The sequence below is a fragment of the Trachemys scripta genome, chromosome 11, assembly GCF_013100865.1.
Source record: "Trachemys scripta elegans isolate TJP31775 chromosome 11, CAS_Tse_1.0, whole genome shotgun sequence".
NCBI classification, from domain to species: Eukaryota; Metazoa; Chordata; order Testudines; family Emydidae; genus Trachemys; species Trachemys scripta.
This window is the reverse complement of record NC_048308.1, coordinates 70,813,787-70,827,353: the sequence shown is the minus strand read 5'-3', so window position 1 is coordinate 70,827,353 and position 13,567 is coordinate 70,813,787. Positions and strand designations below refer to the sequence as shown.

General features: G+C 40.2%; 1 protein-coding gene across 1 annotated transcript in view; it reads right to left on the bottom strand.

The window, feature by feature from the left end:
• Positions 1–721: 721 nt before the first annotated feature.
• The window catches only part of NDUFA10 (NADH:ubiquinone oxidoreductase subunit A10), a 61,633-nt gene continuing 48,787 nt past the window's right edge, over positions 722–13,567 (bottom strand). The window contains exon 10 of the mRNA XM_034785555.1: positions 722–1,174. Within this exon, the coding sequence (XP_034641446.1) occupies positions 1,106–1,174 (69 nt within the window). The 3' untranslated portion in view covers positions 722–1,105. The remainder of the gene's footprint in view (positions 1,175–13,567) is intronic.

Here is a 13,567-nt window from a genome sequence, read left to right as displayed (position 1 = left end):
GTTAGCAATACACTACCAAATGGAGTAAAACAGCTGATTTTTGATCAGCCCAAGGAAATAGGCAGGAAGGGGGCTTGCCTATCTCAACATCTAACTGGGCCCCCAAGGCAGTTTTTAAAGAAGCCTTTTCACAATAGACTTGGTGCAGGAAAAGGGAGCTGGCCAGATGTGGTTGCTTAGACAAGAGCACTGCCCTAAATGTTGGGAGTGCCTGGCAGCACTTTCATTCAATGATTAAAGTACTTGGTCCCTAGCTGGAAATGCAGAATTACGACAGACTGAATCTGGACAGCGCTGCTCGAAGTAATGCCAGGAAGCCTAATTTTTATGATTGGTAACTAAAGCCAAATGAATCATTTATTTAAAAGAACTCTGTAACTTAGATTTTTAGAGACATATAAAACAATAATGACTTTTACTTTGCCTTTTATACTCCAACATTTTGATTTATGGTTTTATATTAGAGAAAGAAATTAGTGCTCAACTGCTGGCAATTATTATGAAATCTTTACATTTGTAAGTGCAACAAATACTTTGTTGTTTAAATGTGACCACTACTCATTCCCCCTCACTCTTGGTGGCTTTTTAAAAAAAATATAATTTGTTTGCTTTGATGTCAATACCTATGAAAGACCTATTTATAGAAATACAGCTGCATCAGAATGGTGTGCCTAACAGAACTGTGTGTGACATGGGGATGGAAATATAAATTGGAAAAATCATAAGGATACAGGCTTTATTTCTTTTCAGTTCAGTCAAACAATCACAATCCTGTATAATATGAAGCCCCAGGTTTGATGGCGATTCCATGTTGATCCTAGAAAGGCTACCACTGCAATGTCAGATTATTACAATTATTGTGGATCATTCTAAAATAAAAGTGAGCTGAATCCCACAAGGAGGCAAGATGTTTCCTTAAATTAAATATTACGGTGGTTTGTCTTACTCTGAGGTCATTCTCTTACACTCTAATTCCCGAATCACTTACACGTGTGTCCTTTGTGCTGCATATACAGTAAATGGTGAGCAAAGAGATTGAAAGCAGCTTCTTTATCATTCAGGTTTTGTGGTCATTCGGTGTTAGGGCTTCAAAGCGCGGTGGGTTTCATTTCAGCCAGATCCACTTGTCCCCCACCTCGGAGTTGTAACCTTTGTCAAAATTGCGACCAGGAAGCTAGAAAAAACAAACAAGCTCAGTCACGACTAGCCCATTTATGATGATAAACCATTTTTTCTTCTTCCTCCGCACTTCACCCCCCCTCCCCAACACCTTTGGCCAGGTTTTCAATTTAAAAAAAAGACTAGTGATTTTTGGGTGCCCAATTTTCAGCACTTTCTAAAAACCAGGCCTCTTTAAAGTAACTTCAATTGGGCATCCACAATGAGAAGTTGCTTTAAAAACCATTGGCCAATATTTCTCTTGGTTGACAGCTTCAGAAACCTGGAGGGATCCTAAACATTTAAAGGGTTCATTGAAGTCTGTCCCACAGAAATAGAGTAAGAGTGTAGATACTAATCCCAAAATAAATGCAAATTAACAATATGAAAGATGGCATGCATGAAAAATCCAATTATTACAGTAAAACTAATCAATTTAAAATACATTAATATTCAGCCTGTATATGCAGATCTAACTTGAATTCATTAAAACAGAAAACTTTTTCAAGGGGTCAGTATTTTCATTGCATTTTCAATTTGCATTTAACAGACAGCGGTTTCCTAATTTGCATGGCAGCTAAAGTTCCTCATACCATTTATTCAGGTCTCAGCGACTTCATCTGAAAATAAAGCGATGACAACCTTTGGTTGGGACACATCACAATCTTATTACTATATGCTACTTATGCACAGTGTAATGCATTTCCAAATAGAATTCTTTATTACTTAACACACCGTCCCTTTAAATGGAAACCAGTCTTCTGGATAGATTTTAGACAGCTTTTCCCTTAACATTCTAGAAAGTTCAGTCCCCTTCAAGTGGGATCCCAATGGACTCTCCAGCTGGCATGATCCACCATTTTAGACAGTTCTGGTGAGAGACTTATCTAAAAACAGTTCTGGCAATTTCTGTGGTATAGCCCAGGTCCAACCCTCTGGGATGTGTCGGCCTAAGACCATAAGGGAAAGGGAAGCTGATCAGGACTTGAAGTTGACAGGTAAGAGGAATGAGTGGAGAGAACCGTGCAAGTGTGAAAACCAAGGAACAGGTGGGAAGTGCAGAGAAAAAAGGGGAGAGACCAGGATTGCTAGGAAAGGAGATAGGATTGATCTTGCTGCGCTAACTTGAGAGAGGACAGGAAGGGGGGTTATAGATGGAAGTAAAGCAAAGGTGCATGGGAAGAGCTGAACAAGAGTCCTATTGCTTGGTAGGATGGGAAGCTTTAATGGAAAGCAACTGTGGGATCCATGTCTGAGCTGGGCAGGGGATCAGCAGACCTTCTGAGTGTTAGCAAGAGCATGGAAAATTCAAGTGCAATATTAAAAAAGATAATCCCTTTATGGACAGTCTCATGCAATTTCTGAGTACACACACACCTCTTCTACTTCAAGAACTACTTCCTGTATGGAGGTGGACGGAAAGGAGCGCAGGCAGCCTTGCTGAGCAATGCCAGGACAGCATAGTCCCCTGCCTGTGCACATGAACAGGAAGTCGAACCAAAGCACTACACAGCCTACATTTTCAGTATCCAGGAACAGCACAAAACCACCCCACCGTACACAATGAGAAATCCCACTCCAATACAGAATTCAATTTCAAGCTGTTAAGATTTTGGGGTGGAGGCAGTGGGGTGTTTCTTTTGAGTATCAGCATTTTTAAAGGATTACAAATTACAATGTCTAAGGCCAGGCCTACACTAGGAAAGGTTTGCTTGGATAGCTATCCTGCCAATTGATAAAAAGGTGCTCTGGCTGTCAAAGCTTATTTCAGTTCCCCGAGTGAAGAAAGACGGTACATCAGCAAATGCACTTTTATGCCACTATAACTGTGGCTATACTAGGCCTCTGGTCAGTATAGAAACATAAGAAAAGTTACACCCCTATCCAGTGAGAGTTTTAACGTAGACCCAGTATAAACTGACACACCCAGTAGAGAGACAAGGTTGGTGAGGTAATATCTGATTGGACCAGCTTCTGTTGGTGAGAGAGACAAGCTTTCAGACTCACACAGGAGCTCTTCTTCAGGTCTTGGGACCAACACATCTATAATACTGCATGTATTCAGTAGACACATACTGAGGCCTGAGTCTACAATCTGATCCATATGGATGAAACCAGACACAAAATAACTACTTTGGCAACAAATCCCCCAAATTCAGTGAGAGGCCAAACAGAGGGAAATACATTTCAGCCTTTTTTAAACTCTGAGCTGTTAACACTTTCTCTGACGGAGGCACGGACACTGGTCTAAGAATGCCAGAAGTTCTCAGACTCTTCTTTGCAGGATCCATCAGATAACAAAAGCCATCTATCCCTCTAAAGAGTTGGTACATAACTAACATCAAAGATACAAAGCACACCACAGTTCTGTAAGATGATGCTCAGCACGTGAGGAAAACTTAACACTGTAAAAATCTACTGTGACCTCAATGATTTTTTAAACAATGCTAAACATTGATCTGTGATGTACAAACTCTTCCCTGCCTCGGTTCCCCACATAGATAGTGGTGATATAGCAAGAACCACAGGCTTGTTGTTTTTCTTTTTTAAAGAAGAAATGAAGTCTGGAAAAAGAATTATTTCGAGTAAGTGCACTTGTTCACAGCATGGGAAGAGGGGTGCAATTAGGTATTGATGTGGTCGATGGCCGTTTACTATGCCACAGAATATTTATCTGTTTAACAAAAATGGCCTCATCCTGGATTAAGGTCAGAAAGAAGCAACGTCTGTTACGACAGAGATCAAATGAGTCACAAAAGGTTTCCATGTCTTGAACACAAACACACCCACCCACCCCACCCAATAGAAACTATTACAAGTCACCCCGATCAGAGTCGCTAAGGTTTTTAATTTAAAAGTTGCCTTTTAATGTCTTATCTAAATATCAGATGCAATCATGCAGTCCTGTTAACAGCAACTCCTGCTGACTGAAGAGTAGATTTGTGATAGCGTAAGTCATTTGTTTCCATCTCTACAACACTAATTTACAGTGGAAAGCTGGAGAAAAAAAAAAAGAAAAATCTATTAAGGCATCAGGCTGCTGTGTCCAGCCTGCATCTATTAATTCTAGCACAAAAATTGCTCTCCCCAGCTTTGTTAAGGCAGATTTAAAGAAATTCCCAGATGATGATAATCAGATTATTAAAGCAATGGGGGAAGGGGGGGGAGGGCAGGTCAGGTCGTATCTGGGAAAAAAAACATGAATTTTATTATTTAATTTCTGAGTAAATATCCACTCTAAAAAAAAAACCCATATCGTACCTCCACCACAATTCAAATTATCCAATACAAAGATGCCATGTGTTTTTTGTTAGAGATATAAAGTACATGAAAGCCATTGTTATAATACAGGGGTTGGCAACCTTTCAGAAGTGGTGTGCCGAGTCTTCATTTATTCACTCTCATTTAAGGTTTCGCATGCCAGTAATACAGTTTAACCTTTTCAGAAGATCACTTTCTATAAGTCTATAATATATAACAAAACTATCGTTGTATGTAAAGTAAATAAGGTTTTTAAACTGTTTAAGAAGCTTCATTTAAAATTAAATTAAAATGCAGAGCCCCCCCGGACCGGTGGCTAGGACCCGGGCAGTGTGAGTGCCACTAAAAATCAGCTCACATGCCGCCTTTGGCACACATGCCAAAGGTTGCCTACCCCTGTTATAATATGTATTCATCGAAGGAGGGTTATTCAGTCAGACTTTTGGCAAAGACATTTGTTAAAATACAGAGCCAAGATTATATGAATTTGAGGATGTATTACTAGACAGGCTCTTAAATTGCTAAAAATTCAAAGGGAAACTAATATAGTTAAATGAAGTCACATATCTAGTAAGCCATGCCATGTAACAACAGCTCAGAAAACAAACCTGCAGCAATGAAGTGGATACTGAACTGAAAAAGTGATGTAACTCCAACATTATTATAGAAATATATATGGTTTGTTCTGAGCACACTTCACAGAGGATGCCACCTTTCTCTGAATGCAGAATGACTGAGAAAATCTTTTCCAGTGATTCTAGTGAAGTCCTTTTAGGTCATTTAAACATGTATTTAAAATAACTGGTGGGTAAGAACAGTTAGTTATAAGTCAACTTTTTCTCTTTATGTAATAGGCAGAAGCAGAGCAGGATTTGTACTTGAAATGCACTGCATATCAGTCCCATTACCCCCTCCCCTCAAATTGGGCTCCTAGGCGGTGGTTCCACCTTACCTACCCACACCTTTTTGGTCAGAGGTGGGGGAAGATCGCCCCGATTACCTGCTACATTCCCTTTTGTTCTAACGTGAGTTAGAAAAGTTCTAAGTCTCATGGAAAACAGAGTTTCTCAGAGAGCAGTAATGAAAATCAGTTAATCCACATGATTAATGAGAGTGGCTGGCCTGTTCACAGTACTGCTCTGTGCTTGAGAAAACTTTTCAATTTCACTAAGGCTTGAATTAGCCTAAAGAGAAGATGCAGCTGACTGGCAACGTAAAATCAGAGCAGGCGTCTCCTCATACAATTAAGAGGGAAACATTTAGGGCCAGGATCCTGTCCCAATTAAATCTGTTTTGTGATTACATGAATGGCCAACCAAAGAATCCCCGGTTTAGAGGATTTCTCCAGTGAGGCAGAAGGAGCATAGCTGAACCTATGGTGTGCGGCCAGGGAAAGAGGCGTAGCTGGAACACCGCTATCTCTGCCTATCCCCAACTATTTGAATTGCCCCTGGGAACAAAGGCAACCTGAAGTGCCATGATTAGGGAGGGAGGTATGAAACACAGACAAAGCCACCTTTGTCCCTTTAATTCCTCCTGGGCCTTGCACTGCACACATCATGGCCAGATCTGTGAACTGTGTCATTACTAAGGTTCCCAAGTAGAAGAGGATTGTGGGGTGCAGCTTATCTTCATATACAAATCCCAGAACCCACCTTCTGATAAAGTAAACAAAGCCAAGTTATTTGTAGTACTGCAACAACATCTAGAGGCCTTGGCCAGATGCTGTGCCAACATAGTAAACAAGTGTCTGCCCTAAAGAGCTTCCAATCAAACACAAGACGGGGTGACAGACACACATGAGCAATGGAAACACCCAATAGATCATTTGAATACATCTCCCTTGCAAAGCAGAAATGTGCCTTCCAGGATAGTCACTGCTGAGTAATGCAAAACATAAGAATGGCCATAATGGGTCAGACCAAAGGTCCATCTAGCCCAGTATCTGGTCTTCTGACAGTGGCCAGTGCCAGGTGCCCCAGAGGGAATGAACAGAACAGGTAATCATCAAGTGACCCATCCCTTCTCGCCCATTCCCAACAAAGCCTTTTCTACTATCCTAGCAGAGAGAAGTAGGAGACCAGGAATCAAGCCTTGATCTCCTATGTAACACTGCACTGACTTAATCAAACTTGACCAAAGGGCCCATCTTAACAAGAGTATGTGACACATCAACTCCTCAAACTGAATTGCTGCTCCGAAGACAGAACTGACTCACACACAGGAATTAATTTGCTCAGATTTTTAAAAAGCACATTAGATAAATAAAAGATCACTTTACTAATTAAATTAAAAACGACACCACAGAAGTGTGTCAAGAACATGAATATGATTAAATGCCTCTTTAAAATGGTATATGTTATAGAATAATGAACAGCTTCAACAAGGTGTTTACTGTACACTACAGTTGCATTTCACAGATCCTCAAAAAAATGAAAAATGAGACATGTGTAGCTAGAGCCGCCTGAGAGTTTAAACAATCTAGAAATGTCTAAATCCATCATGAAAGTTTGGAGCCTGTCTTATTTTCCAGAATTTCTGGACCGAAGAGAAGAACTGCCTCCTTCCCCCAACTCCTTGGCTGCTTTCATTAACTGCTGTGCTTAACAGCTAAAACAGGTCCATAAATAACAGGTTTTGAACACTGTGGATCAAAGAGTATTTAACAATACAAGCCATCACTCTGCAAAGCATGGAGGCTTTTACCAATCTCCAAGCCTTTTCATTTGCTGACCATTTACAGTAAGTACCATAGCAGCACCTGTCATTGCTGCTATTAGTTAAGGTCTATTGCTGTTTCCATTAGAAGTCCTGGTTTTCAGAGGTTTATAGCTAAGGTGGTTTATTTTAGCTGGCTGTAAATTAAAGTGCTTTTCACTTCAGATACCGTTTCTTCTTAGAACTCTTTAAACACTGGTTTAAACATTGGACTTTTTGGGGTAAGCTTGGTATTACTTGCTCCAGTGCAAAATTATCTAATAGAAAATAAAAAATCTGTGAGCCAGATACACATGCTTCAGAAGAATAGCACACTAATTAAGATGCTAATTTTTAAAGGCGCTGCTACAGTTCCTGATTTTGGCAGAGCTCCCAATGAAGTCAATGGGTTTTTTAGCCCAAATAATGAGTACTGACCTAATATTAAAGTAATCTATTCTTCACTGAAGTAAAAAAAGTTACAATATGAACAGATGAGCAACTGTCCTGCTAAGCTGACAGGCTCATTAGTAGAACAGTTATTAATAATCTCTGGTTTCCTCTAGGTTCTTAATGCATAAAATGTGTCAAGATTCTCATCATGGATTTGATTTTGGGTGCCCAACTCGACAACAACTTAAAGGGCCCTGATTTTCGGTCACCTCTATTGCTAGCCACTTATGAAAGTCTTGGCCTAATACATGCATACACTGGCATGAAAAGGGTGAGCTAAGCTGCAGTTATGATGCCAATATAAGCAAGAGTAATGTCAGGGCAATCCAAATATTTTCTACGTTATTGCTAAAAAATAAAGAAAATGAAATGCATACAATTTTTTTTTTTTTTAAGTAACACGGACGTTCACCACACTTTCTTGCTGACATGTTCTGAAATTTTACATAGATAGATGTATGTTGCTGCATATAAACTGAGCCGTACTGTGAAGATTTTGCTCATCAATTGGAAATTATGAGTCTTCTCTGCTGGCATATCCAGAATGCTGAAAAACAACATCTGTGGTACCTGCAGCATAAGAGTACAATGCCAGGTGAAATATTTTCCATCCACTACTCATATTGGGTCAACTGTCAGAAAACTACGGAAGGTATTAGAGTGCTGAGAAGGGTCATTAACAATGACATCTCTGGGACTCCTTGTTTGTTTTCTTTCACCGATTAACTTACCAAACTTGCTCAAATTAATAGTTGATTTCTCCAACTATCAGGACTATAGACAACCTAGAGCACAGCTGTGTTCTTGCTTTTACAACATTGCCAATAATAAAGATTCAGGCAGCAGAATTTAGCTGATTAAAAAAGATTAGTAACAAAATTATATATTTCTATAATGGCAAATCACTACAACATCTATTCTAAGCACTCATGCAAAGCAGAACAGAATCCACCTTGCTCTTTCTTAGCAGAACAGCGTTAATAGTAAACATTGACTTTAGTCAGTAAGGTAATACCTAGGTCTTATCTAGCACTTATGAGTAGATCTCAAAGCACTTTACAATGGAGGGCAGTATCATCATCATCCCCATTTTACAGGTGGGAAAACTGAGGCACAGGGTGGTGAAGTGTCTTGCCGCAGGTGACCCATCAGGCCAGTGGCAGAGTGGGGAGCAGACCCAGATCACCACATGACGCCACAGGAAGTCGCTGTAGAGCCAACTGACTAGTGCCATGCTGAATAAAGTGATTATTATAACTGGGTATTTATTTTTCTGATTAGTCAGTACTAAAATGCATCTGAAGCCTCTTACCTTTAGGCTTACTTATGGTTAGTGTCATGTTAACATATTTTAGCAAGGTAGCAGCAGGCTTTAGAAACGCCAATTTTAACCCCAGAAAGTTAGCTCTACACATAATTCAGTTTGTGTGTTGTCAGAAGTGCTTCTCGTCAGTGAGCTTCCAAAACAATGTTCTCCACGAACCAAGAAATTCAGAAATTAGAACTGATCCTTCAGTTTTAGGCTATGCAAAGTCCAGCATATAAACTATGCAATATTTTCAATTCTTTGAGAGCCCTGCAGAATCCAACCTTACAGAGCAAGTCAGGAACAACCAAAGGGAAAATAATGGGGCCAGTGTCCTTTGCACAGTAAAGAATCTGAAAAAGGCAGCCTGAAGTCTTTCCCCATTCCAAGAAAGAGAGTCCTGTCTAAGAGATACTAGGATCATCATCAAATCTTGTCCTCCCTGATTTTGCTGGAGGCCTTCTGGGTGGCCCAAAGGAGGGGCATGGGAGTTCTCTGACCCCAGAAGTGAAATAGCCAGGGTTTTAATCTTTAACAAAACTTTCTCCACAGCTATCTGTTTGAGTTAAAGAGGCATATCTGAGGAATCACCTCTCCCCCCATCATACTGCCATAGCGGTGGTCAGTAGAAACACTCAAGCTGGATCTCCCTTGTTATGAAGGCGGCACTCTGCGAGGGCTACACAAGTCTGGAACTTGCTTGGTCAACTATAGCCTGAATTTGGTAACTTTACAGGCATGTTGCAACAGACATCCGCTCAACAGGGTCATTGGAGGGGGCTGACAGCATGCTTCTCACAATGAAGAGAGATTCTTTTATTTTAGGTTTCCTGCTGACTGGGTTCCTGTTCGAAATGATTATTTTAATGGTGCTGGCATTTTATTGTATTAGTAATGATGTCCCAAAAAAGTTTTGAAGCAGTCTACCAAGCCTTCAGACTCATCATTTACACTGGTTTCACTCCCTTTTACTCTACTTCAGAATCCTACTATTTCTTTAGCTGTCTATGGATTCTTCCAGGGAAAACAGGGCAGGTAAGATTTAAACTTTTAAAGCAAAACACAACGAACAAAAATCTTTTATGCTCCATTTTATAAGTAGTGAAAGAAAAGCACAGAACATCCATTTTCCCCATTGCAGGTCAGCTTTAAAGATAGTTTGGTAGTTCATTTAAAATCTACTGGATTTTGTTTGTTAGACTCTTAAGGATATTTTATCAAACAGCCTTTTCACATAATATGCACAAACATTACATTTGATAGCAAGAACAATTTTATTTACTGGAATCTGCTAAAAAAGTAATTTTGAAGAGAAATATTTCACAAAGCAGAACACTTAGAAATTAGAGCCTTTTCTTATTTATTGCACGTCTGTCTTTATTAAACTTTTTCTTCCTAGCGCTGAGAACAGACAGTGCTCTGTATTAAAGCTGTCAAATATCTCCATTAAAATAAAAAATGGAAAGGGAGACCTTGATCCAGAAAAATGAAAACAACTGAAGATGGTAAAGGAAAAAATAGCAGGGGAGAGAAAACAGAAGATGGTGTTGCCATAGCAGCTGTCTTTGATAAAGTCAAACATAAGAAGGGAGGGAGTTACCCTAACAATAATTAGCGTCCTTAATTTTGGAAAAACAGAGAAAGGCTAAACTGAAACACAATTTACAATGTAATTACTTACATTAAAGAAAGAGCTGCAGTGTTCTAAAAACATGACAATGTCTGGCTTGGAAAGAATTTTTTCTTTTCAACGTACTGAGGACATTTTCTGGGTAGGTAACATGGTGTTTGTCTCAATCACCATATCTAAAATCTGAGACCAATGGCCAAAATGTTTATTACTTCACAGTACAATTATTTTGGCGTTAACCCTACATTTATTATTCTGCCACAATCTCCCTGTTGCTCACCCTGACTCTGGAATCCCCAGCATCTAAAGTATTTGCTCTGTGGTGTCCTTGTATTTATTGTAAAGGGAGGATTAGTATGGAAGCCCCAAGTGCTCTGTACTAATGAAGAAGGATGGGAAGATTGGAGGCCTGCCCGAGTGTTTATTCCCACTCTAGGCATCATCCCCACCCCAACCAGAGCTGCCAGCATGTGTCTGAGTAGCACTTCACACACAGTGAGGGCCCACGCTGTATCTTCTTTTAGTTAACTCACTTCTTGGGCTAGTATCATCATTATACAATAAAAATACATCTCTTTATAGAAGTCTTATCTTTGGGGTTTGGGTTTTTTGTTTTTTTTCTGGGGAGGTAGGAGTAGGCATTCAGTGAAATTGAAAAGTGGGAAATTCAAAACTGATCAAAAGAAATACTTGTGGAACTCATTGCTACAGGATGTAATTGAACAAGATTCTAAGAGGGAATGGACATTTGTATGGATGACAAGAATTTGTCCACAGTTATGTCAGTTAATGCCTAAATAAATGGGAAGGGATATTAAACTTCATATTTCAGGGCTTAAGCCAGATCTCTAATAGGGATCAAGACAAGAGTTACAGGGAGACAAGTTATCTTACATTCGTCTGCTGAAGAGTTTCTCAGACCCTTCTCTAAAGCAGCTAGTTTAGGTACTGTAGGAGACGGAACACTGGACTAGACAGACCGCAGGTCTGATCCTCTAATGCAATAGCTATGTTTTCTTCTTGTCATAGACGAATGAGAAGGGAGACTTCCATCTATTGTAATTATAATATACATTCCAGAAAAGAGACAAATTGCTGGGCTGCATGGTTATTAATTCAGAGCTGCACTTTCAGAGAAATCCCAAGTGAACCTGACACACTGAAAATGATTTTGCATGCATTTTACAGCACTGAACAAACGGACAGGGAGCAGTGGACTTCAGTACCAGCCTCAGACTCAAGGATGTCTAGTGATAATTAGCCCCCACTAATTTTATTTAGTTCTCAATTAACAGCAATATCAAAGGTTTTCAAAGAGTATGTGTAGGGGAAACACTGACTCGTCTTCCTTTGATCTGCAGTGAAAAGAGAGGAATTATCCAGCTCTGGTTTCTGAGGTACAAATGCTGCTTGTGTTAATGTTTTCCTTCAAATAATCATCTGCCTAATTTTGGGAGAAGAGAGGACATGTTTGGAGGGGTGAGAAAAGAAGTCCCTAGAAGGTTCCAGCAGGACTCACTGATTCAGTTTGGGAGCGTGAAGTGTAGTATTATTTGATTCCTTCCCCTCTGTGGACACCTCTAAGCAATCTAGCATCCCAGGAAGGCCAAGGACTTTGGCGTATTCTCTGTCAGAAGCTGTCTCTCATTGGAAAGAGAGAAGGGGCACTTGTTAAAGAATTCTAAAGTCTTTGCTGCTTCCTGTCTTAGTTAACACGCTTATCTTCCAGTGATCTGCATGACTTGACACAAAGTTATTTTTTTACTGAGTTTCCTTTTACCTCCCAACGCACATCTTTAACTTTTATAAAAAGCTGCTGAACCGAGCCAGATACTTACTTAATACTAAAAGAAAGATGCAGCAAGTCTGGTCTCAAAAAGAGAGATCATTTAAGAACAACAAAAAAGAAAAAAACGGAAGGAAGGAAGTTATATAGAAGGGTAACTAAATTCTAGAATCCCAATCATTGGAGGTTTTTAATATCTGGTTGGACAAAATACCAATCAGGGATGGTCTAGGTTTATTTGGTCCTGCCTCAGCGCAGGGGGCTGGACTTGATGACCTCTCAAGTTCCTTGCCAGACCCATATTTCTATGACAGTTTGAAGAAGGTAAAAACAAAAATCTTATGCAGCTGCCTCACTACCGTAAACAAAACAAAAACTAAAGGTTGGATATGCCTTAAACCTTGTTCTTAGGAAGGTGTTTTCATAGGTCCTCATGCCTAATGAGAATTTGAATGAAAAACAATTTCTGCCTATAATTTAAGAAACCTTGAAACTGCCATTATTAAACAGCAAAACTACATGCATGCGCTGGTCTGGAAAGCCTAGAGGTTAGTGATCTATTTGTAAGCATTGGGACTGATGATTAGATCCAGGGTTGTGATTTTGCCCCAACCCTTGGGGGAAGAGAAGCACTGGGGGGAAAAAAACAGCCACATGTGAAAGATTTATGAAACAGAGAACACATACTGTGCAATTCCCTTTGTAAGTGTATTATTTCCACTAACTTAAAACAGGCACGCATTGTCCAAAATGAAAAGTTTACAATTCTGTTGATGTTTTAATTACAGGTTCATTAAGTCTGGAGTTACTAACTGACTAGGCCTACAAGCTCAGACTTTCTGTAGCACTGTGCTCTGTTACGCCCCCTGCATGACACTGGCCCTGGGCTGCCCTAGCCACTCGTGGCTCTTGTGTGGCCCCCTAACTTCAGGGGCGTTTCCTAGCATAGGGGCAGCTGGTTGGCTGGAGGAGGAGATGCTTCTTATGCCGCACCTCTGCAGGAACAGGCCTGTGAGGGAAGGAGGGACACTACCCAGGAGCAGAAAGGTTTCAGATGGGAGTGGGAGGAGGAAGGAGGGAGCTACTGGGTCACATTTGCAGGAGGGAAGTGGGGAAGGAGGGCCAGATTGAGGGCAGATACATCATTTGGGTAGAATCCTTCTCTAGAGCGGCCACGTGAAAGTACAGAAGGGTTATGACTATCATTTAAACATACTGGCCAAGTAAAAAGAAAAGACGAAGAGAAACAGCAGTAGGAAATATGGCCCCAATACAG